Here is a 26,688-nt window from a genome sequence, read left to right as displayed (position 1 = left end):
CTGTCACCCAGCTGGCCCTTGGCCTGGTCTGAACAGACAATGTCCATGTACTCACACATGACTAGCATGACCAGACTCACCTGATATAGTGTAGTGTGTTGAGTGGTTGGAGGGCTGCAGGTACCTCTAATCTTCACTGAATTTGGGGCTTTATACCATATTCTATGCCCATTTTCTTGTATAGTGTTTATGGGATTCTCATTGCTGTTACATCAAGATGGACTTGGAACATGACCACCGAGTTTGCACATCTTAACCCATTTCATATGTGAATATTTCTGCCTGAAAGAAGTCTCCCTGCCACCACCTCCACCCTTAGGGCAGTCAGATCTGTCCACCAGGCTGCAGGGAAATGGGGTGTCTTGGCCTGGTTCTTGATTTTGGTTATTTCTTTATGGACTGAAAATCCAGACAGGGTTTTGGACCTACCAGGTCTTGCTTTCTTGAGTTCTTGCCCTCTCTGAGCCGTGTGGGTGCCAAAGTCTGTAGGAAGATGTGCCAGTTGTCACTGCTTGAAGCAGGAAGACTTGACACCGATATTCCAAGAAGGGAATTACAGGGAAAACAGAATGTTGGAAGAGTCTTGTTTCCAGTTAAAACAGAGTTTTTCATTCAATCTGAAATAACTGTCCTTCAGCTGTTGCCTCATGACATTTCTTCACTGCCCCTCCTTAGGCAAAAATGGACTTTGTTTCAGGGAAAAACGTGTCTCCTCTGCAGGGAAAGCTGTGTCCACCGAGTGTCCCGGCCTTGCTGGGACATTCTGCCACTTCCCAGCGGCAGCTCAGCCCTGGCACACAGGGGTTAACAGGGCCTTGGGTGGGTGGGTGGAAAACAAGCTGTGAAATGGAAGAAGGTCAAGCTCTTGGAGGAGGTTGCTCTGTTGCAGATGGTTTTAAATTATCAGTCCCTCTGGATGAGAGGCCCCAAGAAAACTGTAAAACCAGGGCTGGAAATGAGGCAAAACACAATCAGGTTTGTGGGACCAGTGGAACAGGAGCAATTGTGGCTCTCCTGGGACTTGTTAGACCCCACTGTCCTAATTAGGAATTCCTCAGTTATTGAGACCCAACAACTAAATGTGATTGGAGACTAAATGCCATTAGCACTTTTCTGTGGGGAGCAAATGCCTGGAAAGGGAGAGCACGTGGGAAGAGGAACAGCAGAAATCCGTGTGGTTCTGAATAACTCAGGGATTACTTTGCTCCTGCTGCAGCTGAGGAGAGCTGAATTCAGGTTTCAGTAGAGGCAGGGAAATGCTTTCTGTGGGAGCACTCCTAGGGCTTACCCAGTGTTACTCTCTTGTCTGGCAGTGGGGCTCATTAATGGTGCAGTATCTAGTCACTAAAGCCACAAACTGCTGTCCTGGAGCAGCAGGACTTATGTCTGACCGAGCATCTTTGGGATGATCATTGTCCAAAACAGGTGAAAATGCTGTGGGGGTCCCACACTGCTAGAAAACAGTGGCTGCTACTGAGAGGATTTTCCAGCAGCAGTCCAGATTTCCCAGATTGCTGTTGTCTTATTTTCTTGGCTTATCAACTTTCAAATGGTTTATATTTGACTTTGTAATTACTTCTACTTTCTACTTTTACATTACTGCAAAGATAGCAGGGGATATAGAGCTGAAGGATCTTAGCTCAGGCATCAGTTTGAGCAATTCTATTTTCCTCTGTTGTCATGCTGTTCTCATGAACTGGGAAGGTTTAAACACTGTCACCAGCAACAATGGTTGAAAAGAAAGAAGGAATGAAGAAAATTACTCCAGAATTTAAATTTCACATTTATCTTTTAAATGCGTGTTTGAAATGGTGATATCCAGCCCTGCAAGGGAGAAGGTTTTGATACCTGGATGAGAATCTTCTTTCTCAGACTGATGGAAATGGTGCTCTGTGGTACTTCTGTCTTGATGCAATTTAATAGGAGTCTAAGCTGTGGCATCAAGGGTTTTCTGTATGTTCCTTCCTCATTAGCCTCAGATTTTAAAATTATCATCTTCTCATAGGAAACCAGAGGAAAGCCTTCTTCTGGTTCTGCCAGTCCAGCCAACCTGTGTACCCAGGCCATCACAGTAAAAACACTTCTCTTGCCATCTCCTGGATCCAGCCCTTCCTCTCCAATTGAACATGAGATTTAATATTAATTTATTTACCCAATGCAAAGGGAAGCAATGGCTGTGGGCTCTCAGGCTGAAGTGAGTGAAGGCAGCCTTCAGGCTAGTCAGGTTTTGTTGTCTGCAGGTTGAGTTGCTGGGAGAAGGGAACCTGCAGTCCCAGACTGGCCACGTCTGTGAACTCAGGAATTAAGCAAAAGCTCCTCTGCTTTAGGGAAGCTTTCTGAGCAGAAGAAGGAAGGTTTACAAGGTCTACAAGGGCAGACTGGAAGCAAGAGATTTGGGGTCACGATACACTGAACTTGTACTTCTGGTGTAAAGCTTTCCATGGAAATCAGAGGTCCCAGAATACCTGGGTTGGAAGAGAACTTTAAGACCATCTAATTCCAACTCCCTGACATGGACAGGGAATCTTCCACTGGTGGACCAAGCTCAGGCATGGTCGACCACACACAGATGTAATCATTCACTGGTTTTACTTCTCTGCTAAGGAATTGTGAGATTTCCTAAGACTCTGAGTAGGACACATCCATCTGCTGGTGTGTCCTACACAACCTGGTGTGGAGCCTGTCCTTTCCTTGGATCCGCACAAATGTTTGTCCTTCTTTGAGGCACAAGGTCTTGCATTGGAGATGCAGCCTGGCCTTGAGTGATGGTCGCATCTGGCCAGGCTGGCCCTGGCCATGACTGGCCTTGCCAAGGGCTCCAGGGCACCTCCCCTGGTTTGGGGGAGTGTGGGGCTATAATGACTCCCCAGGGCTGTTTCAGCTCAGTGTGGAGACACCCAGCAGCTCCTGGGCACAGCTTCAACTTCTGTGAGAGTGGAGAGTTGTGAGCGGTACAACAGTTTGCTGTTTCTTTTGCCATTTGGTGACATTTACACCAGGGCTTATAAGGGGCTTATCTTCCTTCCCACAGGTCACTGATATCTGGGACCAGGGGCCCTCCTGGACAACTATGAAGAGCTCTGTGCTCTGAGTGAGCAAAGGTACTGCGGGCCTGGAGACGCAGAAGTGACTTCCACAGGATCATTTCAGAAGCTCAGCCTGTAGAGAGTGGTGAGTTTGGCCATGTCACCACTGATTTGTGTGGGGGTGATGCAGAGCTGGCAGTGGGAAGTGACACCTTTGTTGTCACACTGAATGTGGCTTTGTGTTGCAGTAAATGGAAATGGTTGTAAATGTTCTGGCAGTAGTGGGCTCCTGTAGTGTTTGGCTCCTGTAGGGTACACTAATTTCCTTGGATTTCACTGGGAAGATGCCAGGCTGTTGAAGATCTGCTGTCATTGTCCCTTGGAGCTGACAGGAGACTTGTGGCATAGATACACTATGGTTTCTAAGGGTTTTCATCCTAGACAGTGAGTATGGATATGTTATCTTTCCTTCCTGGCAGTGAGACACTGGTGTGTTTGCTCTGTGATATTTGCTTTAAATCTATTGCCAGTATCAAAGTCTGTTTCTGTTATGAAAACTCTATGGGAGTATTGTGGCCAGGAAAGGCACAGCCTGACTGGTTCTCATGCTGCCATCCCACCCCTGCTGCTCCCAAGGGGACGTGGATTCACTGTCCTGCTTTGTCAGATTGCGGTTGCTCTCTTCAAAAGAACCGAGCAGCTATTAGTTGCTCTAAAGTTGTTTATTGTAAAGGCACATCGGTCTCGAAAGGCAAAGAGCCACAAGCATTAAAGTCCATGCTTGGTATAGAGTTCTAAATTGAAGAAAAGTCCCAGTTAGAAGTAGAAGCTGCTCCTGTTGAGGTCCCAGGAAGGCCAGTGCTGCTGCCGCAGCTCCTGTTTTCTTCAGGCAAGGATGATAGCGATGAGGAGAGAAGAAAGAGAGAGCAAGAGCAGGAACAAATCTCTCCCCAGTGCATAGATTCTTATACACAAATTATCCAATAAGCTAAAAACATGAACCCGAACCATTTCTTCTTAACCTATTAGAATTCTAGTTTCTTGGCACGTCAGGTTGCATGTCAGTATAAATTACGCATATGGTCTACCTTGTTAGATCTAAAAAGTGTAAGCAATATTCTCACTATAGTTTTATTATGTCTAAAACTATGTTCTTGGAGCCTATACAGAAACTTATTTTCAACACTAGTATCTAGGACTATGTTTTTCAGCCTTCACTAGAACTTGTTCTTCTACACTGGCATCTAAGAACTTTACTCTTTAAAGCACTTAAAATACATGCTTACTTACTTAAACTTACTTATCTAAAACTTAAACTTACACTTCTACTTCATGTATGAGTGGCTTAATATATTTCAATCCATCCAAAGGTTTTAATTCAATCTCCGTGCTCTGATTTCTCTCTGAAGAATTCACTGCTTACTGGTGGGGCTTAATGGCTTTTGCTCCCTTAGAAAATAGGGATGGTGTGTGTCTCCTCTTGGCCTTTGGTATCAGTGCCACTTTCATACATAAATGGGTATGGGGTGTCTAGTTTGTGTGTCTGTGGATCCTGAGCAAGCACTTAGGTTGTGTTCATAATCCCTGGGGCAGAGCAGAAGATCAGGTCGGGTATAGATTTACCAAAGGGATAAGTCACACAAAATCTGATCCTTGGGCATTCCTCCCCACTCTGCACAAGACCTCCATTCATCACTGGAGAACTTGTGACGTTCCCCCTCTGTGACCTGCTCTGAAGTTTTCATGAAGTTTCCCTTCTGCGGTTCATTGGCCTTCAGTTCTGTGGTTCTTACCAAAGCAGTTGAAATTTTCCTTTAAAATTCATCTGAAATGGGAAGACTCAAGCTCAAAAGATTATTTCAAGTTAACAAAAAAACCCACAGAAAGCCAACCCAAAGCTAAAGGAGAAATTTTAGGTGAAATATATTCACGGAGTATCTGGATCTCTGGGGTAATGCACAGCTAGGATTTGACTGAGCTCACAACAATTAGTGATTTTGTTTAGAACATTTTCTGTGCCAGGACTGCCCTGATTTTCATTATTTACAAAAAGAAATTCAAAGAGACTCACAAAGAGAAAAGCTTTGTCAGGCGAGATGTAGGCTGTATATCAGGGAAAGGTTTTTCCCCCAGAGGGTGCTGGGCCCTGCCCAGGCTCCCCAGGGAATGGGCACAGCCCCGAGGCTGCCAGAGCTCCAGGGGTATTTGGACAGTGCTCTTAGTGGGGTGCACAGGGTGGGATTGTTGGGGTGTCTGTGCAGGGCCAGGGGTTGGACTGGATGATCCCTGTGGGTCCCTTCCAGCTTAGCATATTCCATGATGCTCCTATGAAAGAGAATTCTACCTCTGTTGCTGATTACTTTATAATTACTGGTTTAAATCTGTGCTAATGGCTTTGTCCTTGCTGTATCTGTGCTTGTGCAATGCCTGTGGCATGTCCTGAACCTCTACACCCATCCCCTCCCCATGAACCACTCATTGCGTGTCACTTCCCTACAGGTCTGGCTGATTTTGCTCACCAGTCTGCCAGCAATTATGTCACATCTTGTCTGTGTACTGCACTGTCTGAAGCCCATAAATAACTCCCTGTGACACCCCCAATACCTACAAATCCTCTGACTCTCAAGTGTTTTGCTTATTCACTCAGCTGATTTATGGCCACAGAACTGGTGTCCAGTCAGGCTCACAGGGAATGGTCTCTTGCTCTGTCTCATCCAGACAGATTGATGAACACACAGGATGAAGGGCACCATCCCACCCTGCCAGGCTTGCCACTTTATTTTGGGACATAAAAAATGTTGTCAGTAGCCAAGGGCTTGCTCCAGCTCTACACTCAAAGCTGCAGAAGCTTTCCCTCTGTCTCCAGTGGGGATGTCCCTTCCGCTGCAAAGCAGACTTCTGCCTGGAATGAAGAATGGCCAAGTGGATATCTGAACAAGGCTAATGCATGACAGGGATGTGTTTTACAGAGGAGTGAGAATGTTAAGGTGTTTCCAGTGTCACCCCGTTTTGCAGGGGGTGTTAGCAGCATTCACCTGGGGAGGGGTGGCTCTCTCTTGGAAGCATTTATTCCATTGAATAAATCATCCTCATGTGTACACCAGTGTTTCAAACACTTGTGAGGGAAACTATTAATTACACTACAACAATTTTTGGAAGGCTTTTGCTATCTCATTTTAAAAATTCTGTGATTTTTTTTTTTCTAGATTGAACTGGAGTCAGAACAAAACCATGGTTGTTCATGTAACAACAGAGTAAAAATTTTAAAAGTAAGCAGCGGTAGGGTTTAATGACTCTGTGCCAACCAGGGTGTTATTTTCTGGTCCTTATTTAATACACAAGACACTGGAAAATGCAACGTGATTGGATTCATTACACTGAAGGAATGTTCCCTTTATATCCAGCACTGTTATTTTGACCCTGCAATCAATGTGTGGCATTAACATGCTTCCTTCTCATTCTCCAGAAGTCAGGAATTCACAGGAGTTTAAGGACTCACAGGAGCTTATTTTTAATCCAAGTAGATGTCTGAAATCTTTAAGATTCTGTAAACTTAGCAGTTTATACACAGTGCATGTTGTGCACTGAGAGATGGAGCTGTTACTGCCTGTGCAAATATTGTCAGTATTTGGGGGTTTTACCAAACTAGATTTGAATTTAACCCTCTCTCAGCAGTTTCTAGTTATGGTGACACATTTCCACTGTCAAACCAGGCTGGGAATGAAACATTCTCACATGAAACACTTGGAGATGTAAGGAAAGGCTTTGGAGCTGAGTTTGGACTATGTTGCTGTTTCAGGGTAGCTGCTTCTCACCACTGCCCAGTGTGGAGGAAAGGAGTCAGGATTAGCAAAGAATAAATGCAAGTGTAACATAAACAGAGCTTAGGGGAAGCTGGTATCAGGTCATCCTGTTTGGTGAGTGCTGTAAGCATCAGGCATACCAGCTCTAGGAGTGGTGACATGTTTAGGAAGATACAAGAGGCAATAGGGGATTATGTTTGTTGTTAATACGGCTCACTACTGTGGAGGACAAATTGAATCCATAAGAGGGTGATCAAGAGCCTCTCAAAATCTCAACCATTTACTGTGCAATTCCCTGCCCATGGCAGGACAGAGTGCCCTGGAACCAGCTTCTTTTCAGTTCAGTTTGGTGTCTTTTCCTTCCCACAAACTCCTCATTCCCTTCATTCCCAAGTTTTAAGACATCCCCCAAGGGTTTATAGGAGGAACTGCGTGATGTGCCAGACTAGCAGCACACAGCTGAAATGCAAACCCCTTGTGGTGGGAGCAGCAGAGGTCACCCAGATCAGGCCAGGAGGGAACAGGAGAGATGTGAACTGTTTTCTTGTCTCTGCCAGGACTGGAGAGTACTGATATCGATCAGGGACCTCTCAGCAGCTCACTCAGCCAGCAGAGAAAGACTGGAGGTCCTTACTAGACGTGTTCCACAAGAATTTTTATTTCATGCGAAGGGTGGTCAAGCAGGAATCCCCTGAGACAAAGGGGACACAGTCATAAGTTCAAGGAGGATTGAAATTACAACCAATAGAAAGTTATACAAAGGGCAGCATCCAATCTGAGTCAAAAGTTGTAAAGGTGAAATGACCAATTACACAAACTAATTTCTAGCCAATTATCTTCTAAAGTGATAGGAAAGTGACTGATTTCTTAAGGAATTCAGTTCAGCCTTGATATCTAGGAGCCCTTATCTATTAAACTACATGCCAGGGGCCAGGGGCAGATGGCTTTAGGGGAACTGTATCATCCATAGAGAGAGGGCTTGGCTGGTGCTCACACAACCCTCTTCCATTTCTCAGTGCTGTTGTCTCAGTGCATTTCCACAGGAGGCTCACAGAAATGTCAGTTATTGCTGAGATTTGTAGAATGTGTGGAGCCCCAAAACAAGATTTGTGGTAAGGATAAATTGGATCCAGTGACTTTTTGTAGGGAGGTGTCTGTGGCTCTTTGCAGCTGCTGGGTAATGGCAAAACACATTTTGGTTCAGAAGCTGACCCAGAGGTACTGTGAGTGACACTCTCTTTGGCCTGGCTATGGGATATCCAGCACAAATTATTTTTGCTCACTAAGTTGTCTCTTACCTTACGCTAATTCTAATTCTAAACTAATTCTCACTCAGGCAATGCAGCTCGGAGTTGAAGGTGTGACAAGGAGATGTTGGGGTCACCCCCTGTGTTTTTATCAGGTGCCAGGTGACAGAGCTCAGCAGGATGAATACTTGGTGTAGGTGTCCTCTCAACATCCCTGTGCCTTTCAAAACTGATGGAAATTGCATGTTCCTGTGTCCCTCTGTTGACTGAAGGAGTGCAGAGGGTAAACAGAGATGCAGCACTAATGCCACAGGCAATCCAATCTAATTGCTCTTTCAGAGCTGCAGTAACTCTATAGTTCCTGAGCATCTCTCACATGACAGAGAATCTGCTTTCCCAGCTTGCTGCAAGGCAGGGATGTGTTACATTTCACATTGTCCAATTTAAAATACAGGGAAAGAAACTCCTTTGGCAGAAGGTCCCCTGAGTGATCCATAACAATAACTACTTAATGCCAAGCTCACACTTCACCATTCCCTTCTAAAGGCTTCTCGTCTGCTCTCAGGTCTGTTGCTAATTTAACCAAGCTAAATGAGATCAGGATGTACCTCTGCTCCATGCCCCAGTTTAGACATCCATCTCTGTGGTTTTCTTCTCAGCAACTGCTCTTGCCATCCATCAGAACCCACCACGTGAGTGCCATGTGGTGAATGCTTGCCTGAAACACGAGAGGAGATCTTTAGAGGAAAGCCAGGTGACGGAGGGATGCCGCTGGATGTGTACATTTTCCATTCAGCCCTGCTAATCATCCTCATAACCCAGGTTGTGTTGGGCATGACAGGCTGATTGGCAGGTCTGTCTCTATTTGGCTGCAAGGATGTGGCAAGTGTGGCAACTGTGTCACTAAAGGGAGCACTGTTAAGGTTTGTTCTTTCCCTTGAGAACTGTAAATAATGAAATTATTTGTCTTTTTCAAAGGGGAACTTGAAATCTGTTTGTGCTGACCCCAGAAAGCTGAACAAAGCACCATGAGCAGCCAACAGACAGGTGAGAGAACAGACATAACTCTGGGGAACCCTTGGGAACAACCCCAGCTTGCTTCTCTAGCTCTGACTTGGCAGTGGGGCCTTTCTCTTGCTAGATTTTGTATTTGGAACAAAAGCTGATGCAAAGCTTTCCCTGTCCAAACCATCACTGGAACTGTGAGCCAAGATGGTCCTGGATTAGGACTCTGATTGCAGAATTTTCCACTTGCATACCACAAAATCCCAGACCTTAATGCCCAAGCCTTGGGACATATTTACAGCCTTTGGCACTGGAATGGCTGGGACCATTGTGGTCCAGGAGGAGCTGAGCAGGAGCAGTAATGCAGACTGAGATATTCTTTCTGAAGGACAAGCATGTTAATTGAATGTACCTTTTCTTGCCTTTCTAGTAAAAATCTTCAAGAAATCTGCTATCCCAGGAGTTGTTGTCACTCAGTTTGTGAATGATGTTCCACAAGGATGCAGTACACCTGATTTTGAGAAGAAACCACTCACTCTGACACTGCAGGAAGGTGAGACTCTTGATACACAGGCAAAGCCACAGATCTGGAGGTTTGACTCCATGTCCCACCTACATGAAAAAATTATCATGATTAAATCAAGCGAGTTTCTTAAGTGATTTGACATGACCACTAAAAAAGTGTTGTATGGCCAAAGTCTTTGTTACACTGATGACAATTCCATCAGTACTCACAAAGGTCTCCTGAGTTGTCACTATGTGTATGCAAGACCAACATCTGACTCTTATGGGTACAGAAAATCTCCTGAATTCTGCAGGAAGCTCTCACAGTAAGGATTTTGCAGCAAAAGATTAAGCACATTGAAAAAGTTGTTGGCTTTTTAATTTTCCTGTTGAAACAACTTGTGTTCAGCACTTTCATCAGCTGACTGCAGGTGCTATTTAGGCTATAGCAGCCTTCCTGTGCCTAAAAGGGCTCTAGGATAGATGGACAAGGCCCTGGAGTGCCAGGACAAGGCGAATAGCTTCCCACTGCCGGAGGGCAGCATTAGATGGGATTGAATTCTTAGACTGGGAAAGAATTAGACTGGGAAAGAATTCTTCCCTGTGAGGGTGGGGAGGCCCTGGCACAGGGTGCCCAGAGAAACTGTGGCTGCTCCATCCCTGGAAGTGTCCAAGGCCAGGCTAGACAGAGCCTGAAGCAGCCTGGGACAATGAAAGGTGTCCCCGCCCAGGGCAGGGGTTGGAATGAAATGGACTTTGAGGTCCCTCCTAGCCAGGCCATTCCCTGGTTCTGTGATGATTCTGTAAGGAACAACATAAGGATCTGGCACAGAGCAGGCAGCTGATGAACCAAGAACAGGAATCAGTGAAGAGCCTCCCAGAGGTCTCTCTGCACCTGCAGAGTCTTTTTGTCTTTTTCCTTTTTGTTGGTGTGGAGTAGCCTGAGAACATCGTCTAGCTCCTCTTCCCTGCCAGGACTGAACCATCAGCTTGGATTTTGGTGTTCCACACTCACCTGGATTTCCAGGACTGTGAGATGTTACACAGTGATTCATGTCATTACGAAAATACACCATGGCATCAATATAAACAAGAATACTGATTCCAAAGTAAAGCATGGATATGACACACAGGAGAATCTAATGATTTCATTAGATTTGTTTAAATCACTTTGTTGTAGATTGTTAATTTTTTGGGGGTTTATGTATTTTTATTATTTTGTCACTATAATAATGAATTGTATCCACTTTTATGTATAAGGAAAATGTGAACGGTCTTGTCCCTGCTGTTGCCTGCTCGCTAGGAGTGTAACCTGAGAACATGTTTGAGCCACTGCTGCCTGAGTCTTAGCCAACATGTTCTGGCTGCTTGGACTTGTACCCCAGCACAGTGGGCATGTCACAGCCCTCCAGAAACTGCCTAGAAAAGGGGCAGTGACCACGGTAGCATGGACGGGTTGGCGGAGCACAGACTCCCTGCATCCCCAGCGCTGCTTGCCTGTTCCTTATCAACAAATCAATAAATTGCCTTATTGATTGACCTACCCAATTTTGGTGACTAATTTATAGCAAGGACCCACTAAGGTTTTATGAAGGAACACAGTGGAACCTGTCCCTCTTCCTCCTGCTCCACCTGCAGTTTTCAGGCACTACCCAAGGCCACTGGCTAAGTTTTCACCTGTCTAAATTTTCACCTATGTAAATTTTCCAAGTTACTTCATTTTCAGCAGGTTCTTTGCAGTTCCCATACAGACTGTGCATTCAGTTTGGTCACTGTAATTCTGCGTCTGTGCAGAGCTACCATGAGGCCCTTTAATTCTATCATCATCACCCCACTATGTTCAGTGGCTGAGCTGATTCTCCTGTGACAGATGGCAAGCATGGGAACGTGCAGCCAAAGTGGCTAAAATATAACACAGGGAAAAATCAACTAGAATCAGACTTTAATAAGAGATAGACTGCAATCTCAAAGGCTGGCAAAGGCTTTTGATAAGGATCTGTTGGCAGGAACTTGTTCCATCAAATAAGTTTGGTGGTGGTGACTGCAGAAAGGTGTGTGAAATATTGCCAGACTTTCCAGGGAGAATCTTTAACAATGCTGGTCACCTGAAAACCAAGAGTATTGAAAAATAAGAGAGAGTCATCATTTCTTCCCTGAGATGTTTCCATGGAAAACTCATCTCCATTTCTATTCCTTCTATTTACTTCACTGACTTGTTTCCCAGTATTTTCTGTGGTTTTGGAGCCTTTTGGGGAAGAGGTTTGTACTGGGTGGTAGGAAAGCTGTTGGAGATTTCTATGGTAGGCTACAGGGTACACAGATTCCTGGGAGAGCAGGGATAAAGGAGAGGAACTCCCTTCTTTTCTCCCTCCCTTGTCTCTTCAAACAGCAGAGCCTGGTGGGTTTGGAGTGCAAGGTGGTACCAGTTAAAGATTGGAGAAACAGTGGGATTTGATAGAGAATATGTGTGATGAGAAGGGATTTGGACATTTTATGGGTAAAAAGCAAGTCTGTGTTGAACTTGCTGTCAGGCTTCTGATTTCAGTGATGGTCAGAGATGTCAGCAGCCACATCTGGCAGGTTAATGACATTTTAAATGCCTTTTATGATTGAATACAGACAAAGCCTGAATTATTGATGTGCAAAAGAAGATGTTATTGTTATTTTTGAAGAATGTTTCTGTGCAAAATAACAGAAATTACTCACTCTGGGAACCACCCTTGATAAAATAACAGGCCAGGCCTGAGAGTCCTCATGTTCAAGCCTGTCTTAGATAACTAAATTCTTGTCTCTTTTCAAAGGTAAAACTGCCATTTTCAGAGCTGTGATCAAAGGTGTCCCAGCTCCTGAGGTGAAATGGTCGCGTACACGGAAAGGAATGGATGATCCTACCAAATATGAAATGTCCTTCAATAGTGCTACAAATGAATTCATTCTGCAGGTAAACATCAAATATATCAGAAAGGACTTGTGGAACTGAGAGAAATAGACAGGAAAAACCTGCAGTGGGAAAAGGGGAAGCAGAGGGGCAGCTCCAATCTCTGTTCTCTGTGTAAACAGGGACAGGACCTGAGGGAAGGGCTGGAGCTGTATCAGGGCAGGCTCAGGCTGGATATCAGGGAATGGATGGATATCAGGCTCAGGCTGGATATCAGGCCCCCCAGGAAATGGGCACAGCCCTGAGGCTGCCAGGGCTCCAGGAGCATTTGGACACTGCTCTCAGGGACAGACTGGGATTGTTGAGAGTGTCCTATCCAGGAGCTGGACTGGATGATCCTATGGGTCCCTTCAAACTCAGAGTATGCCATGATTCTACACATCCCCAGCTCTGAGATAATACAAAGATAAGCAAACAAAGCTTTTTAGAGCCCCTTCTGGGAACAGCAGAAGCCTCTGAGGTGCCATTGACTAGCTGCTTTCTGAGAAGCTGAAGGTGAACTGAACCCCAGCCCTTTGTGTGAGCAGTTTCTGTGCTCTCCCTTTGAAGATCAAGAGCCTGGTTCTGGATGACAGTGATTTGTATCGCTGCTGTGCCGTCAATGCCTACGGAGAGGCCTCGTGCTGTGCTGGCCTCAGGATCATCCAAGGTAGGACTGGCAGCTCTGGGACTCTCCACAGGCCCCCGTGCTCCCAGGCAGACTCTGTGCTGCTCCCTGGGTTGGGTGTCCAGGTCTTTGTCTGGCTACTCTTGGTATGAGGGTTTGGTATTCCCCTCACTGAGGACTGGAGATCTTTTGGTGGCTTCCTGACATTGTGAGCTTTAAGGCAAGGGAGAAGAAAGTAGAATTGTGCTCACTGCACTGGTCCATAATCAGATATTCTGGATTTAGTGTTGAACTGCTTCAATCCTTTCTTTATGTTGTTGAACGAATCAGTCCTTTGGGAGGGATCCATCCCTGTGGCTGTCTCTGGACCTAGTCAGTGCAGAGAAATGGGCACTTCGTGGGTCAGATATAACTGATATTCTTGGAATCCATTTGAGCAGAAGATATTGGAAGCGTCCATGCCACCTCTGTGCCTTTCAAGTAAGTTTAGAAGGTACCTATCTGCAGTTGCCATTTTGACCTTGACTCTCCATCTCTTAACAAGATGTTGATATTTCCTCCCATTGCTTAGACCATAAAATTGGTAGGGCAAAAATGCTCTCCTCCTCTGTGTGGAGTCTCCAGCAAGCACAGACTCAATGGCAATACAAGTATCACCTTTATAGATAGAGATTACTGGGAGCAAATGTCTGATTGACAAGGAAATCCAAACTGGGATTCCCTCTTGCACTGGTAACAGATACAATGGTTTCATGGCTCATTGGTTCACTGCTGCTAATCTAATCTTGTTCATCCTGTGGCTTGTTTTCCTTCTTTCTTCTCTTCTAAATGATCAGTTGGCTTTAAGAAGAAGGCAAAATATGTTCCTGTTCATGCTGCTGATGGTAAGTTAAAGATCTATATGTGTATTATTTTACTGGGGCCCAGAGCAAATAATACTCTGTCTGCCACACTATTGCTACCCCAAACTTGTAAAGACTGGAGTAAAAGAAGGATTAGTGAGCCCCTAATGTTCTGTCATATCTGTCTGCTTGCTCTTTACCTTTTGCTCAAGTGATGATTTTAGACAGTTTTGGGCTTTTCTAATTAATGATTGTGGAATCATTAGAAAAGGAAAAATTGATTTGAATATGTTAAACACATCTGCATCAAACTTGTTAACATGGCTGAAAATAGTGTGCCACTAGAGGGAAGCCCCTTCCGGAGAGATGAACTTCATTGGCACTCAAAAGATGAGCATGGCAGTGAGAACTGACTAAGTTTCCTTAGAGTTATTTGGTAAAGTGTGAAAAAACCACCAGAAGAAAAGACCTCTTGAGCAGAATGACCTGTTGTCAGTGGTTATTCTGCAATATCTTCTTTGGGAGGATGTATTTCACAATGCTGGGCATGTGACTGTTCATTGTTTCCACCACTCTTGTAACAGAGCTCAAGAAGACACTCCTGGACTCCAAGAAGATGCTGAGGAAGAGGTAAGGCTCTGGACTGAGGACCATGCTCCCACTTCTGGATGTTTCTTGGTCGTAGGGTGACCACAGTCAACAGAGAGACTGTATTTCTACAGTAGGGGACAGCTCCACAGACCTTCAGGACAACATTTCTTATGTCCAAAGTTGTGGTGAGATTCCCTCTGGAGAGACAGGCCAGAACAGCTTGGCACTGCCCATTGGACTAGGATAAACACAAGGTTCCAGCCTCATTTTGAGGGGTATTTCCTTTGTACCACGGGGTTTTGACTGGGAAGCTGTGTTTCTCTGCTTCCCTGTGTTTAGCTCATGAGTAGCTTCCTGTCCAAAGGACAACTCTTCATGCACTGCTGGCTCTGGCTGCCCAGGGGCTGAGGTCTGGCTCCCAGCCCAGCTGCACTGCCAGGTGCACAGAGCAGGATCCTTCCCTTCCCAGGTGGGAAGCTCTAAGGATTGCTGATAATGACTTCTGTACAGAATCCTGAGGCAATTGGCCTGGGCAAAACTGTGCCAGAGCCTCTGGTGATAATTCAGCAGTGTGGAAACTGTTCCCTGGAACCATTTAATTTGTAGTACAGATGCAGAAAACCTGCTCTGGGAGAGTCCCAGTCTTTCCTGCCTGCACCTACAGGGCTAAGTGGACTACAGGAATGATGGAGAGATATGAAAGTGAATTAGGGAGAGAAAAGCAGGACATCTTGTTGTCCATGAAAATGTCTGAATGTTACCCCCACCTGGTTCTCAGGGTTGCAGCACCAAAACCAAAGCCCCTGGACAAAGAAGCTGTGTGGCAACTGTTGCTGCATGCAGATAGGAGAGATTATGAGAAAATCTGTATGAAATATGGAATTGTTGACTTCCGTGGGATGCTGAGGAAGCTGCAGGAGATGAGGAAGGACACAGAGACTGAACAAGAAAAGGTAAAATAAACTGAAACCACTCATTTTTAACAAATTGCAGCTTCTGAAAACAGGTTAAATCTTCCTAAATTGCTTTGGAGATGGAAATTTTGTTGTACAGCAGTGATTTATTAAAATATTTTAAAGAAGTTCCACTTCTTTACTCATGCAGGTGAAAATACTGGTGAATTCTTTGAAGCTCAGTTCACAAATTTTAGGAGATACTGACCACAGGGGTATTCAGTTGTCTCTGATAAGAATTTGGACCCCAAATTAAAAACTATATGTCCAAGAGTAAAAATTTGCCTTCACATATAGAGGGGCATAGAGAGGCCTGGGAAATGTGGGAGTGACCAGGAGGCAACATACAAAAAATAATTTATATACAGAAGGAAACTGTGGCCACTTAAGACACTGCAACTCACTGTGCCAGAACTGTGACTTACAGATACTTCTACTACATAATGTTAGAGGCAGCTCTTTAAAGTAGATTTCACATTCATTCAACAGCTGGAGAACTTCTATCATAGCAACTCTTTTATTTATTAGGTTTTTCAATATTTCTTCGCAGTTAATTCACGATCTGAAGAACTTTGAACACATCAAAGTCAACAAGGAGGGAAATGCTACATTCAGCCTGGAGATGGAGCTGAAAAACAGCAGCAGCAACGTTTACCTGCTCAAGGTGAGGGGGATGAGTTGGGGAGTAGCAGCTCAGAGGAGCCCCTCAAGTGTTCTGCAGAAAAGGTTTACAGTAATTTCATGACCATAAGGTGCACCGGACTATAAGGCGCACCCCCTGGGAGTCAGCAAAACTCGCAACTTTGTAGATCAGATAAGGCGCACCGGACTATAAGGCGCACATTTTTTTGCAGCGAGGCTCCGCCCCCAGCTCCCCCCGCGCGTTTGCTGGCCGGGGCCCTGCCTCAACCCGGCAGCCATGGGCCCCCAGGCCCACCTGTACCCAGAAGGAGGGGTGCCTCGGGCCCCCAGGCCTGCCTGTACCCAGCGGGGCCGGGGCATGCCCGCCGCTGCTCCGTGCCGCCTCTCCGGGGCCAGGCTGTGGCCGCCGCCCCTCTGTGCCCCCTCCACAGGGCCAGGATGTGCCTGTGGAGGGCCGCCCTGCCTGCACGAGGCCGGGGGGTGCCTGTGGAGGGGCCGTCCCGTCTGCACGGGGCCGGGGCATGCCTGTGGAGGGGCCGTCCTGCCTCCACAGGGCTGGGCTATGCCTGTGGAGGGGTCGACCTGCCTCCACAGGGCCGGGTCGTGTCTGTGGGGTGCTGTTCCGCCTCCACGGGGCCGGGTCGTGTCTGTGGGGTGCCGTTCCGCCTCCACGGGGCCGGGGCGTGCCCACCGCCACTCCGCCCCACCTCCGCCCAGCAGCCATGGCCCTGCCGGCTCCCCCCGCGGCTCACAGCTCTCACTTCCGGGTAGGCAAATTTCTGAATTTTGTCCATCAGATAAGGTGCACCGGACTATAGGGCGCACTTCCGGGTTTGGGGGAAAATTTTAGTCAAAAGGGTGCGCCTTATAGTTGTGAAATTACTGTAATCTCCTAGGCAGTGGTTGAGAGCAAATAAATGCCTTAAAGTTGTCTATCTTTTGCCGATCCCTGCTTGGTTAGGGAGCAGTGTGGGTGGGGGGTGATCTTTGGTGGTGAATATCTCTGGGGATTTGTAGATCCAAGTACAGAGCATGCAGTCAGTTACTGACATCCTTGTGTCTTCAGGAAATTCATTGAGTTGGAAAGGACCTTAAGAGTCATCCCTGGGCAAGTTCACCTTCCACTAGCCCAGGTTGCTCCAAGCCCCATCCAGCGTGGCCTTGGACACTTCCAGGGATGGGGCAGCCACAGCTTCTCTGGGAAATCTATGCCAGGGCCTCTCCACCCTCATGGGAAAAAGCTACTTTCTTATATTTAACCTGACCCTCCTTCCGTTTAAGACCATCACCCCAACAGTGTCTTTCAGGCTGCAGAAAATCTACAGTTTCATATAAATTTTATTCACTTTCTCAATTGTGTTACTGCACTATAATGTCCTCTATGAAGGAAGATCTCAGAGATGTAAAACATTCCCTCTGGATCCATAGTCCCTTCTTTTTAGTCAAGTTGTGGTTAGAGGTTTTAACCCAGTGGAAATCAGAATGCCCCGAAGGGGAGGACAGACTAGTTATGAATCTTCTGGATCAAATATATGACATTAAGTCTATGAACCACAATTTGGACAGTGTAACCCAAGTGTGCTACAGAAAGTGGTGAACTCTCCTGCTCATCCAGCTGTGAGGATGCTGAAATCTAAGCCAAGAAAGTGCTTTTTCCTTGTAGCTGGAAGAACTGTGTATTAATTAAGCTTCAGAGCCTTATGTGGGTAGCCAAGAGCTGCTGTTTTGCGAGCTTCAGAGCCTGGTGCCCTGCTCTGTGCAGGATTCTCTGCCCAGACAGTGCCTGTGTGCTGCAAGGAACCCTGGGCACTGTGAGGTTACTCATTTATATCAACAAGGGGATTGTAGCACCGGGCTGCCCCGATCTGTTTGAAATGCCTGGCACTGTTGAGCTCTTTGTGAAGACACTCCTGCTCTCCCCTGCCCTCCCCAGGACGGCGAGCGGCTCCGGTACGGGACAGGGGACGAGTACAGGAAGCACTGCCTGAGGAGGGTTGGCAGGAGGTACTACTTCACTGTCAATGATGTGCAGCCAGAGGACGCAGGGGTGTACCAGGTCAGGGTGGAGGATGTCCCTATCTTCTCAACTGAACTGGATGCTCAAGGTAAGGAATTCAGTTTGATGGATGTGATGTGCAACTGTGACAAAAGCTTATTCTTTTCTGGAAAATTGTGTCTAGGAACAAGTGCAAAGCTCAGTAACTCCTGACCACCACAGAGGACTGGTTTTGTGCTGCCCAGTAAGGGCTCCTTGTCGGGCATAGGTGAAAAAGAGCAGGAGGTGATTAAGTGCTTTTGGTGCTGCATTTGCAGTCCAAGGGAGCAGCCTAAGCTTGAGTACCAGTCTGGCTGTGGGTGACAGTGAGCACACTCCTTAAGCTATCCCATATTGCAGTTTGCTACTGTAAGCTCAGAATAATAACAATAAGTTCAATCCAAGTATTGTGCTGCAGGAACACATCAATGACTACAAATTGGCAGCATATCAGAGCTGTGAGGTACTAATGTCTCAGATGATAATTAAGACAAAAATCTACTTTTCTGCTTTTCTTCAGAATTGGGCACAGAAGCACATCTGAGTTTTTCCTTTTTCTCAGTAAGCCAATGCTCAGAGGCACCACGACTTCCTGCTCTTGCCTCCTTTGGCTGTAACAATTTGACTTGGAGCACAGAACCAGCTGTTTCCTTCCCACAGCTCTTGCTTTCCCCTGCAGCCATCCCAGTGCGGTTCCGGCAGCCGCTCTCAGACGTGCGCTGTGCCGAGGCCGGGGACGCCGAGTTTCAGTGTGTGCTGTGCACGCCCTGCCACGAGCCCCTGTGGCTGCACAAGAGCCATCCCCTCCAGGCCAGTGACAAGCACCAGATGTCCGTGACACCTGATGGCCTGACCCACAAGCTGATTGTCAGGAACGTGGGGCCCTCAGACAGTGGGCTGTACACGCTCGACGTGGGACAGGGCTCCTCCAGGGCCTGGCTCCTCGTGGAATGTGAGTGCTTGGCAGCGGGTTGCGCCTGTGGTGTGTTGGCACAAAACATTTCACTGCCTGGTGGCTCAGGGAGACGTTGCTCTGCTGGGAAACAAATTGCTGAGCCTCCAATTCCAAAATTATGGCTGAGAAAACTGGGTGTGTTCAGTGTGGAGGAGACGAGAGACCTTTGACCTTTCCAGTACCTAAGGGGGCTCCAGGAGAGCTGCAGAGGGACTTTGGAAAATGGATGGAGGGACAGGACAAGGGCAGGATTAGATCAGATATTGGGAAAGAATTCTTCCTTGTGGTGAGGCCCTGGCACAGGGCGCCCAGAGCAGCTGTGGCTGCCCCATCCCTGGCACTGTCCAAGGCCAGATTGGATGGGGCTTGGAGCAACCTGGGCTAGGGGAAGGTGTCCCTGCCCATGGCAGGGATAGAACAAGATAAGTCTTAAGGTCCCTTCCCATCCAGACCATTTTGTGAATCCATGATTCTAAATTCTATTTTGAAAAAGGAAGGTCTGGTTAGACCCTCTTTCCTCTTCAAATGAGACCAACTTTTCCTCTTTTAATTTCTTCTGACAAATCCTATTGGCTTGTTTGTTCTACAGCTATGATGAAGTACCACATTCTCCATCAGTTATCAAAAAAAATGCTCCCTATCTCCCCACATGTTTTTGAGGAAGCTGTCCCAGTGATCACAATGCAGCAGGCAGGGGCTCAGGGAGCTTTTGATATTCTCAGTTTTACACTATCAATTCCATTCTTCTTGCTAGATAATATTTTTCATTCCCAATTAGAGTTAAAAATGCTGGAAGGAGCTCAGAGGAAGCTGGGAAGGCAGGAACATTCAGTGCAGGCACATTGACAGTCAGCTGGCTTATATTTGTTTGCTTATGAAAAGTGGTTCCTTTGGTTCCATTTGACTCTGGTTTCCTTTGGGATGCTCCTGCAGCAGCAGAAGGGGTCTCTCTCACAAAGGCCTCTCCAAAGCAAAGTAGGTTTCGGGAAAAAATAAACTGCCCATGGATTTCAGGGAGCTGATAAATTATATCCAACCTAGAAACCAAAGCAGTGAGTGACCTGCTCTTAAAACAGCCTGAATTTCAGATTAATCCAAAGCTATTCATCTGAAAGCTTTAGTCCTCAGTTTGGGCATCCCTAAACCAACTATTATCCAGATGTGCAAGCTGCCTCCAAAGCAGTGAAATCCCAGTTCCAGGGTGGGAACTGATGGCTTGTCTGTACATGGAATATTCTGTAACTTCTCTATAGCTGGAGGGTGAAGGCAGATGGAATTAATGAATTCCACATAAAATCTCAGCCTCTCTAACTCAGACCTGCCATGCTGGAAGTTTATTTTTCTGTTATTTTCAGTTCGGTTGTTTGTTATAATGACCATGTTTCCATTAAAAAAAACAATGCATTTTAACTGAAAATAATTGTCTTTAATTAACTTTTTATTGTCTGAATGTGGCATTGAAAAATTCAGAATTTTAAATTATTTCAAGTTTATTTAAATGTATTTTGTGTGTGTGTGTCCTAAAATCAAATTCAAAAAGTGCTAATGCGTTTTCTTTGGTTGTTGATGCAGTGAAAGTCCTATTGATTTTCTGTTATTTTGTTTCCTTCTTTTTCTGTAAATTGTAAATCTGCTCCCATGAAACAATGCAACTTTAGATGCCAAAGGAAAAAGGACACAAGATGAAGGAGAAAAGATTGAAAGGGAGACATCTGAGTGGCTGAAAGAAACAATGGCAGACAATGAAAGGGCGAGGAAGCTTCGGCGCAAAGAACAAGCTGCTGCTGAAGATCATCCTTCCTTTTCCACATCCTCTGGTGTGGAGAAAAGTGGCTGGTACAGAACTGATCAACGCAGCACCCAAGGCAGGGGCCAAGGACACTCCATTGATTCTGATGATGGAAGCCAAAGATTTTTGGGAAAAGAAGGGCTACGCAAAACCCACATAAATGGAGAGTTGGGGTCTGGGCAGTTTTCTGGAGCAGGTCTAGATGGAGAATCAGCAGCCAATGATGGCAGCATCTTTGGGCTAAAAGGCTTAGAAGGCAGAACCAGGTTAAGGCCTGTCCATAGCATGGACTCTGTGTCAGGCAGAGCAGGTCCTGCTGCAGTAGGAGGGGCAGGTGAAGGGAATTCTCTGGATGGCAGAGGTGTGGGTGTGCTGGGTGCTGCTGACATTGACATGGATGATGGAGATGGTTTGGGCTCTCAGCATGACAAGGATGGGAATTTAGGTGATGCCAGTTACAGAGCTGGTTTTGGGGGTGCTGGGAGGTTGGGTGCAGGAAGTTCTGTGCCAGATGGGCTTGATCCTGATTCAACTGGAGTGAGAGCCAGTGTGGGTGATCTGTCTGGCAGGACTGGTCCAGGAACTGGAGCTGGGGGAAATGCTGCAAGTGCTGGAATAGCAGGAAGAATGAGGTCCCACCACAGCAAGGATGGGCATCCCACTGTGGGTGATATGAACGGAGCAGGTATAAACAGAGAGGGACAAACAGGGACTCCCTATGGCAAGGATGGCCTGACACCTCATGCCAGTGGTCAGTTAGGGCAGACAGGAACACCTGGCTCACTGTATGGGCCAAGAGGCCTTCCAGGTGGAGATGGGGCTATACCTGGTGCTGGTGGCAATTCCAGAGGAGAAATGGAGGCTTTGTATGGTCCAGATGGTCAGGCACTTGGAACAGGTGCTGGTGGAGCTGGTGGAGCTGGTGCAGGGGGATTTGGATCTCCCTATGGAAAGGATGGTCTCCCAGTTGGGGCTGGTTTTGGAGGTGTTGGTGCAGGGGGATTTGGATCTCCATATGGAAAGGATGGTCTTCCAGTTGGAGCTGGTGTTAGTGGTGCAGGGGGATATGGAGCTCCCTATGGGAAGGATGGTTTACCCATTGGAGCAGGTGTTGGTGAGGCTGGTGGTGCAGGGGGACTTGGATCTCCCTATGGAAAGGATGTTCTCCCAGCTGGGACTGGTGGTGCTGGCGCAGGGGGATTTGGAGAGGCTTTGTATGGTCCAGATGGTCAGCCACTTGGAGCAGGTGTTGGGGGTGGTGCTGGTGCAGGGCGATTTGGAGTTCCCTATGGAAAGGATGGTCTCCCAGTTGGAGCAGGTGGTGCTGGTGCAGGGGGATTTGGGTATCCATGTGGAAAAGACGGTCTCCCTGCTGGATCAGGAGTTGGTGGAGCTGCAGGTGGTGGTTTTGGAGGTGCTGGATCGTCTTACGGAATGGATGGTTTCCCAGCTGGAGCAAGTGCTGGTGGGGCTGGTGGTGCAGGGGGACTTGGATCTCCTTATGGGAAGGATGGTCTCCCAGGTGGAGCTGGTGGTGGTGCAGAAGGATTTGGGGAAGCTTTATATGATGGTCGGCCACTTGGAGCAGGTGTTGGTATTACTGCTGGTGCTGGTGTAGGTGGATTTGGATCTCCCTATGGAAAGGATGGTCTCCCAGCCGGGGCTGCTTTTGGTGGTGTTGGTGCAGGGGGATTTGGAGCTCCCTATGGGAAAGACGGTCTCCCAGTTGGAGCAAGTGCTGGTGGTGAAGGGGGAGTTGGGGGTCCCTATGGAAAGGATGGTCTCCCAGTTGGAGCAGGTGCTGGTGTTGGTGGTGCAGGGGGAGTTGGGGGTCCCTATGGAAAGGATGGTCTCCCAGTTGGAGCAGGTGCTGGTGTTGGTGGTGCAGGGGGAGTTGGGGGTCCCTATGGAAAGGATGGTCTCCCAGTTGGAGCAGGTGCTGGTGTTGGTGGTGCAGGGGGAGTTGGGGGTCCCTATGGAAAGGATGGTCTCCCAGTTGGAGCAGGTGCTGGTGTTGGTGGTGCAGGGGGAGTTGGGGGTCCCTATGGAAAGGATGGTCTCCCAGTTGGAGCAGGTGCTGGTGTTGGTGGTGCAGGGGGAGTTGGGGGTCCCTATGGAAAGGATGGTCTCCCAGTTGGAGCAGGTGCTGGTGGTGCAGGTGGGATTGGGGGTCCCTATGGAAAGGATGGTCTCCCAGCAGGGGCTGGTTTTGGTAGTGTTGGTGCAGGAGGATTTGGAACTCCCTATGGAAAGGATGGTGTCCCAGCTGGAGCAGGTGTTGGTGGGGCTCATGGTACAGGGGAATTTGGATCTCCCTATGGAAAGGATGGTCTCCCAGCTCAGGCTGGTGGTGCTCGCGCAGGAGGATTTGGAGAGGCTTTGTATGGTCCAGATGGTCAGGCACTTGGAGCAGGTGTTGGGAGTGGTGCTGGTGGAGGCCAATTTGGAGTTCCCTATGGAAAGGATGGTCTCCCAACTGGGGCTGGTGGTTCTGGTGCAGGAGGATTTGGAGAAGCTTTGTATGGTCCAGATGGCCGGCCACTTGGAGCAAATGGTGGTGCTGGTGCAGGGGGATTTGGAGTTCATTATGGAAAGGATGGTCTCCCAGTTGGAGCAGGTGTTAGTGGTGCAGGTGGGATTGGGGGTCCCTATGGAAAGGATGGTCTCCAAGCTGGAGCAGGTGTTAGTGGTGCAGGTGGGATTGGGGCTCCCTATGGAAAGGATGGTCTACCAGTTGGAGCAAGTGCTGGCGGTGCAGGTGGGATTGGGGCTCCCTATGGAAAGGATGGTCTCCCAGTTGGAGCAGGTGCTGGTGTTGGTGGTGCAGGAGGGGTTGGGGTTCCTTATGGAAAGGATGGTCTCCCAGTTGGAGCAGGTGCTGGTGTTGATGGTGCAGGGGGAGTTGGGGGTCCCTATGGAAAGGATGGTCTCCCAGTTGGAGCAGGTGCTGGTGGTGCAGGTGGGATTGGGGGTCCCTATGGAAAGGATGGTCTCCCAGTTGGAGCAGGTGCTGGTGGTGCAGGGGGGATTGGGGGTCCCTATGGAAAGGATGGTCTCCCAGTTGGAGCAAGTGCTGGTGTTGATGGTGCAGGGGGAGTTGGGGGTCCCTATGGAAAGGATGGTCTCCCAGTTGGAGCAGGTGCTGGTGGTGCAGGGGGAGTTGGGGGTCCCTATGGAAAGGATGGTCTCCCAGTTGGAGCAGGTGCTGATGTTGGTGGTGCAGGGGGGATTGGGGGTCCCTATGGAAAGGATGGTCTCCCAGTTGGAGCAGGTGCTGGTGCTGGTGGTGCAGGGGGAGTTGGGACTCCCTATGGAAAGGATGGTCTCCCAGCTGGAGCAGGTGTTAGTGGTGCAGGTGGGATTGGGGGTCCCTATGGAAAGGATGGTCTCCCAGCTGGAGCAGGTGTTAGTGGTGCAGGTGGGATTGGGGGTCCCTATGGAAAGGATGGTCTCCCAGTTGGAGCAGGTGTTGATGGTGCAGGGGGAGTTGGGGGTCCCTATGGAAAGGATGGTCTCCCAGTTGGAGCAGGTGCTGGTGTTGGTGGTGCAGGGGGAGTTGGGACTCCCTATGGAAAGGATGGTCTCCCAGTTGGAGCAGGTGCTGGTGTTGGTGGTGCAGGGGGAGTTGGGACTCCCTATGGAAAGGATGGTCTCCCAGTTGGAGCAGGTGTTGGCGGTGCAGGGGGGATTGGGGGTCCCTATGGAAAGGATGGTCTCCCAGCTGGGGCTGTGGCAGGAGCTGCTCATTTCCCTGTTGGAAGTGTGGAAGCAATGGGATCTGGCCGTGGCACGGATGCTACACTGGGCAGAGCTCCAGGATATGCAGGAGAGGGGTTTTCTGGGGAAGGCTCTGCACTGTGGGGTGCAGGTTCTCCCTATGGCAAGGACAGAGGGTCAGCTGTAGCCATGGCTGGCACAGGTGGGATTGGAAGGTTGGGAGGGGATGAATGGGACTCAGTCAGTGGTAAAGGAGGTTTGGGAGGTGCTGGTGGACCAGGTGGTGAATACGGGCTAGATGCACATCTTGGCAGATCTTCAATAGGTGAAACTGGAAAAGGCACTGCCAGTGATGTCAGAGGGGCAGGGAACAAAGGTTCAGCTGGTGACAGAGGGTCTCTGTCAGGTCCAGGAGCAGCCAGGGGAGAGGGGAGAGATTTCAGACAATTGGGCTCCCTTTATGGCACAGATTCTGCCTTTGGAGGTGCAGGGAGTAAATCCTATGACAGATCTGTTGATGGGAGTAGTTCAGGTGGGTTTGGTCAAGGTCCACTGAGTTATGGCCAGATGTCAGGTCCTGGTGGTGGACCTCCTTCAGCAAACCAGAAAAACCAAGAACCTGACCTGGATCTTAAAGCAAATGATTCCCTGAAAATCACGGAAAGCACAGGACAAAAGAGACGGAGTGTCCTGGATGATCTCAAAGGTATGTGGTTAACTGGTGATTCCTGGTCTTTGCATTTTGTTACTCACATTCCTAATCCTGCAAAGTAATGGGATGTGATGGTTTAGATAAACACAACACTGTGTAGAAATTTGTTTGTCCCATGATCTGTTCCTAATTCTCCCACTGACTGGGAGACAAATTTACAGAGTTTGCTCTGATCAAACTGCCTTAAAGGTCTAAATTATTTTCTTCGTCTAAATTATCTAAACCAGGTCTCACCTCCTCATTTGTGTTTCACATATCATGGAACAGACCAGTTCACATGGTCAGTTCCAATAAAGTTTCAAGGAATATAATCATATTTCTTTGATACTGTTACAATTAAAAACTGAAGGTTTCACTTTCAAATATCTACCGCAATGAACTGTGTTTTTCAAGTTCTGAGAACAATTCTGTGCCTGCTTATATAATGTAAAGAGCTCTTTTCTCTTGTAACATCAGGAATAATAAGGTGTTGCATAGAGTAAGAGGTGAGTAATGTGATTGGCAGCCATTTGAGGAAGATCTGTGGCTCCACCAGCAAGATGATGATGTAAAAATCATAGGAATGAGAAATTTCAGGTCTATAATCAGAGGGAAATATTCACCTAATGGGATTGTCATTGCTAAATCATAAATACAAACAAGGAAGTAAAATCATCAAAACTGAGGTTCAGGGGAAAGGAGTGGGGTATGTGTTAGAGACGAGATGATGATGGTAACGGAGAAGAACTTGGGAAGGGAAAGAGGAATACAGGGGTGGAGAACAGTGTGCCTAGGGCTGTTTAGGGGGATGTGTTGACCTGTGTGTGGTCAGTGCAGAGTAAGAGGAGGATGAAGCAGTATATCCACACCCTGGAACAGCCTGATTTTTTCCACTGGTTGTAGAGGGAGCTAAGACAATTAGCATAAACATAAGCTAGCAAATCCACAGCTGGATAATGTGATTTATGATGAATCCATTGCCCATGTGGTGGATGTTGGGATATAGTTGATGTTGGGATGACTGTGTGTCCCTCAGGGCATTGAGTGCACCCAGCTGACCCACAGTGTCACGAAAGCCTCTCCTGACAGAGGACTTTTTTTTTTAAGCTCCTTTCCCCTCACATGCACATGAATTTTCAGCTCTAGGTGTCTCTCTGCAACACACTTACCTTCTTTCTCTTCCTTTGTGCCTGTTCAGTCCCACGCTGTTACCTCAACAAGCAGCTGGCAACCGTGCGAGTGCTGAAGGGGGAGCCAGCTGAGCTGTCCTGCACTGTCAGCAAGGACAACGTGACAGGAACCTGGTTTAAGGATGGCCTAAAGGTGGGTTCCTCACGCTTCCT

General features: G+C 47.6%; 1 protein-coding gene across 1 annotated transcript in view; it reads left to right on the top strand.

The window, feature by feature from the left end:
- IGFN1 (immunoglobulin like and fibronectin type III domain containing 1) overlaps positions 1-26,688 on the top strand; it is a 40,421-nt gene that overhangs the window by 2,522 nt on the left and 11,211 nt on the right. The window contains exons 2-15 of the mRNA XM_033080425.1: positions 3,032-3,171; positions 9,055-9,123; positions 9,512-9,634; positions 12,387-12,526; positions 13,073-13,172; positions 13,967-14,014; positions 14,557-14,602; positions 15,342-15,516; positions 16,067-16,180; positions 18,092-18,263; positions 18,873-19,145; positions 20,807-23,080; positions 23,744-25,360; positions 26,544-26,668. Coding sequence (XP_032936316.1) covers positions 9,105-9,123; positions 9,512-9,634; positions 12,387-12,526; positions 13,073-13,172; positions 13,967-14,014; positions 14,557-14,602; positions 15,342-15,516; positions 16,067-16,180; positions 18,092-18,263; positions 18,873-19,145; positions 20,807-23,080; positions 23,744-25,360; positions 26,544-26,668 — 5,226 coding nt within the window. The 5' untranslated portion in view covers positions 3,032-3,171; positions 9,055-9,104. The remainder of the gene's footprint in view (positions 1-3,031; positions 3,172-9,054; positions 9,124-9,511; positions 9,635-12,386; positions 12,527-13,072; positions 13,173-13,966; positions 14,015-14,556; positions 14,603-15,341; positions 15,517-16,066; positions 16,181-18,091; positions 18,264-18,872; positions 19,146-20,806; positions 23,081-23,743; positions 25,361-26,543; positions 26,669-26,688) is intronic.

This window comes from Catharus ustulatus, chromosome 25 (assembly GCF_009819885.2).
Source record: "Catharus ustulatus isolate bCatUst1 chromosome 25, bCatUst1.pri.v2, whole genome shotgun sequence".
In the NCBI taxonomy this organism is placed as follows: Eukaryota; Metazoa; Chordata; class Aves; order Passeriformes; family Turdidae; genus Catharus; species Catharus ustulatus.
This window is presented reverse-complemented; position numbering and strand designations above follow the sequence as displayed.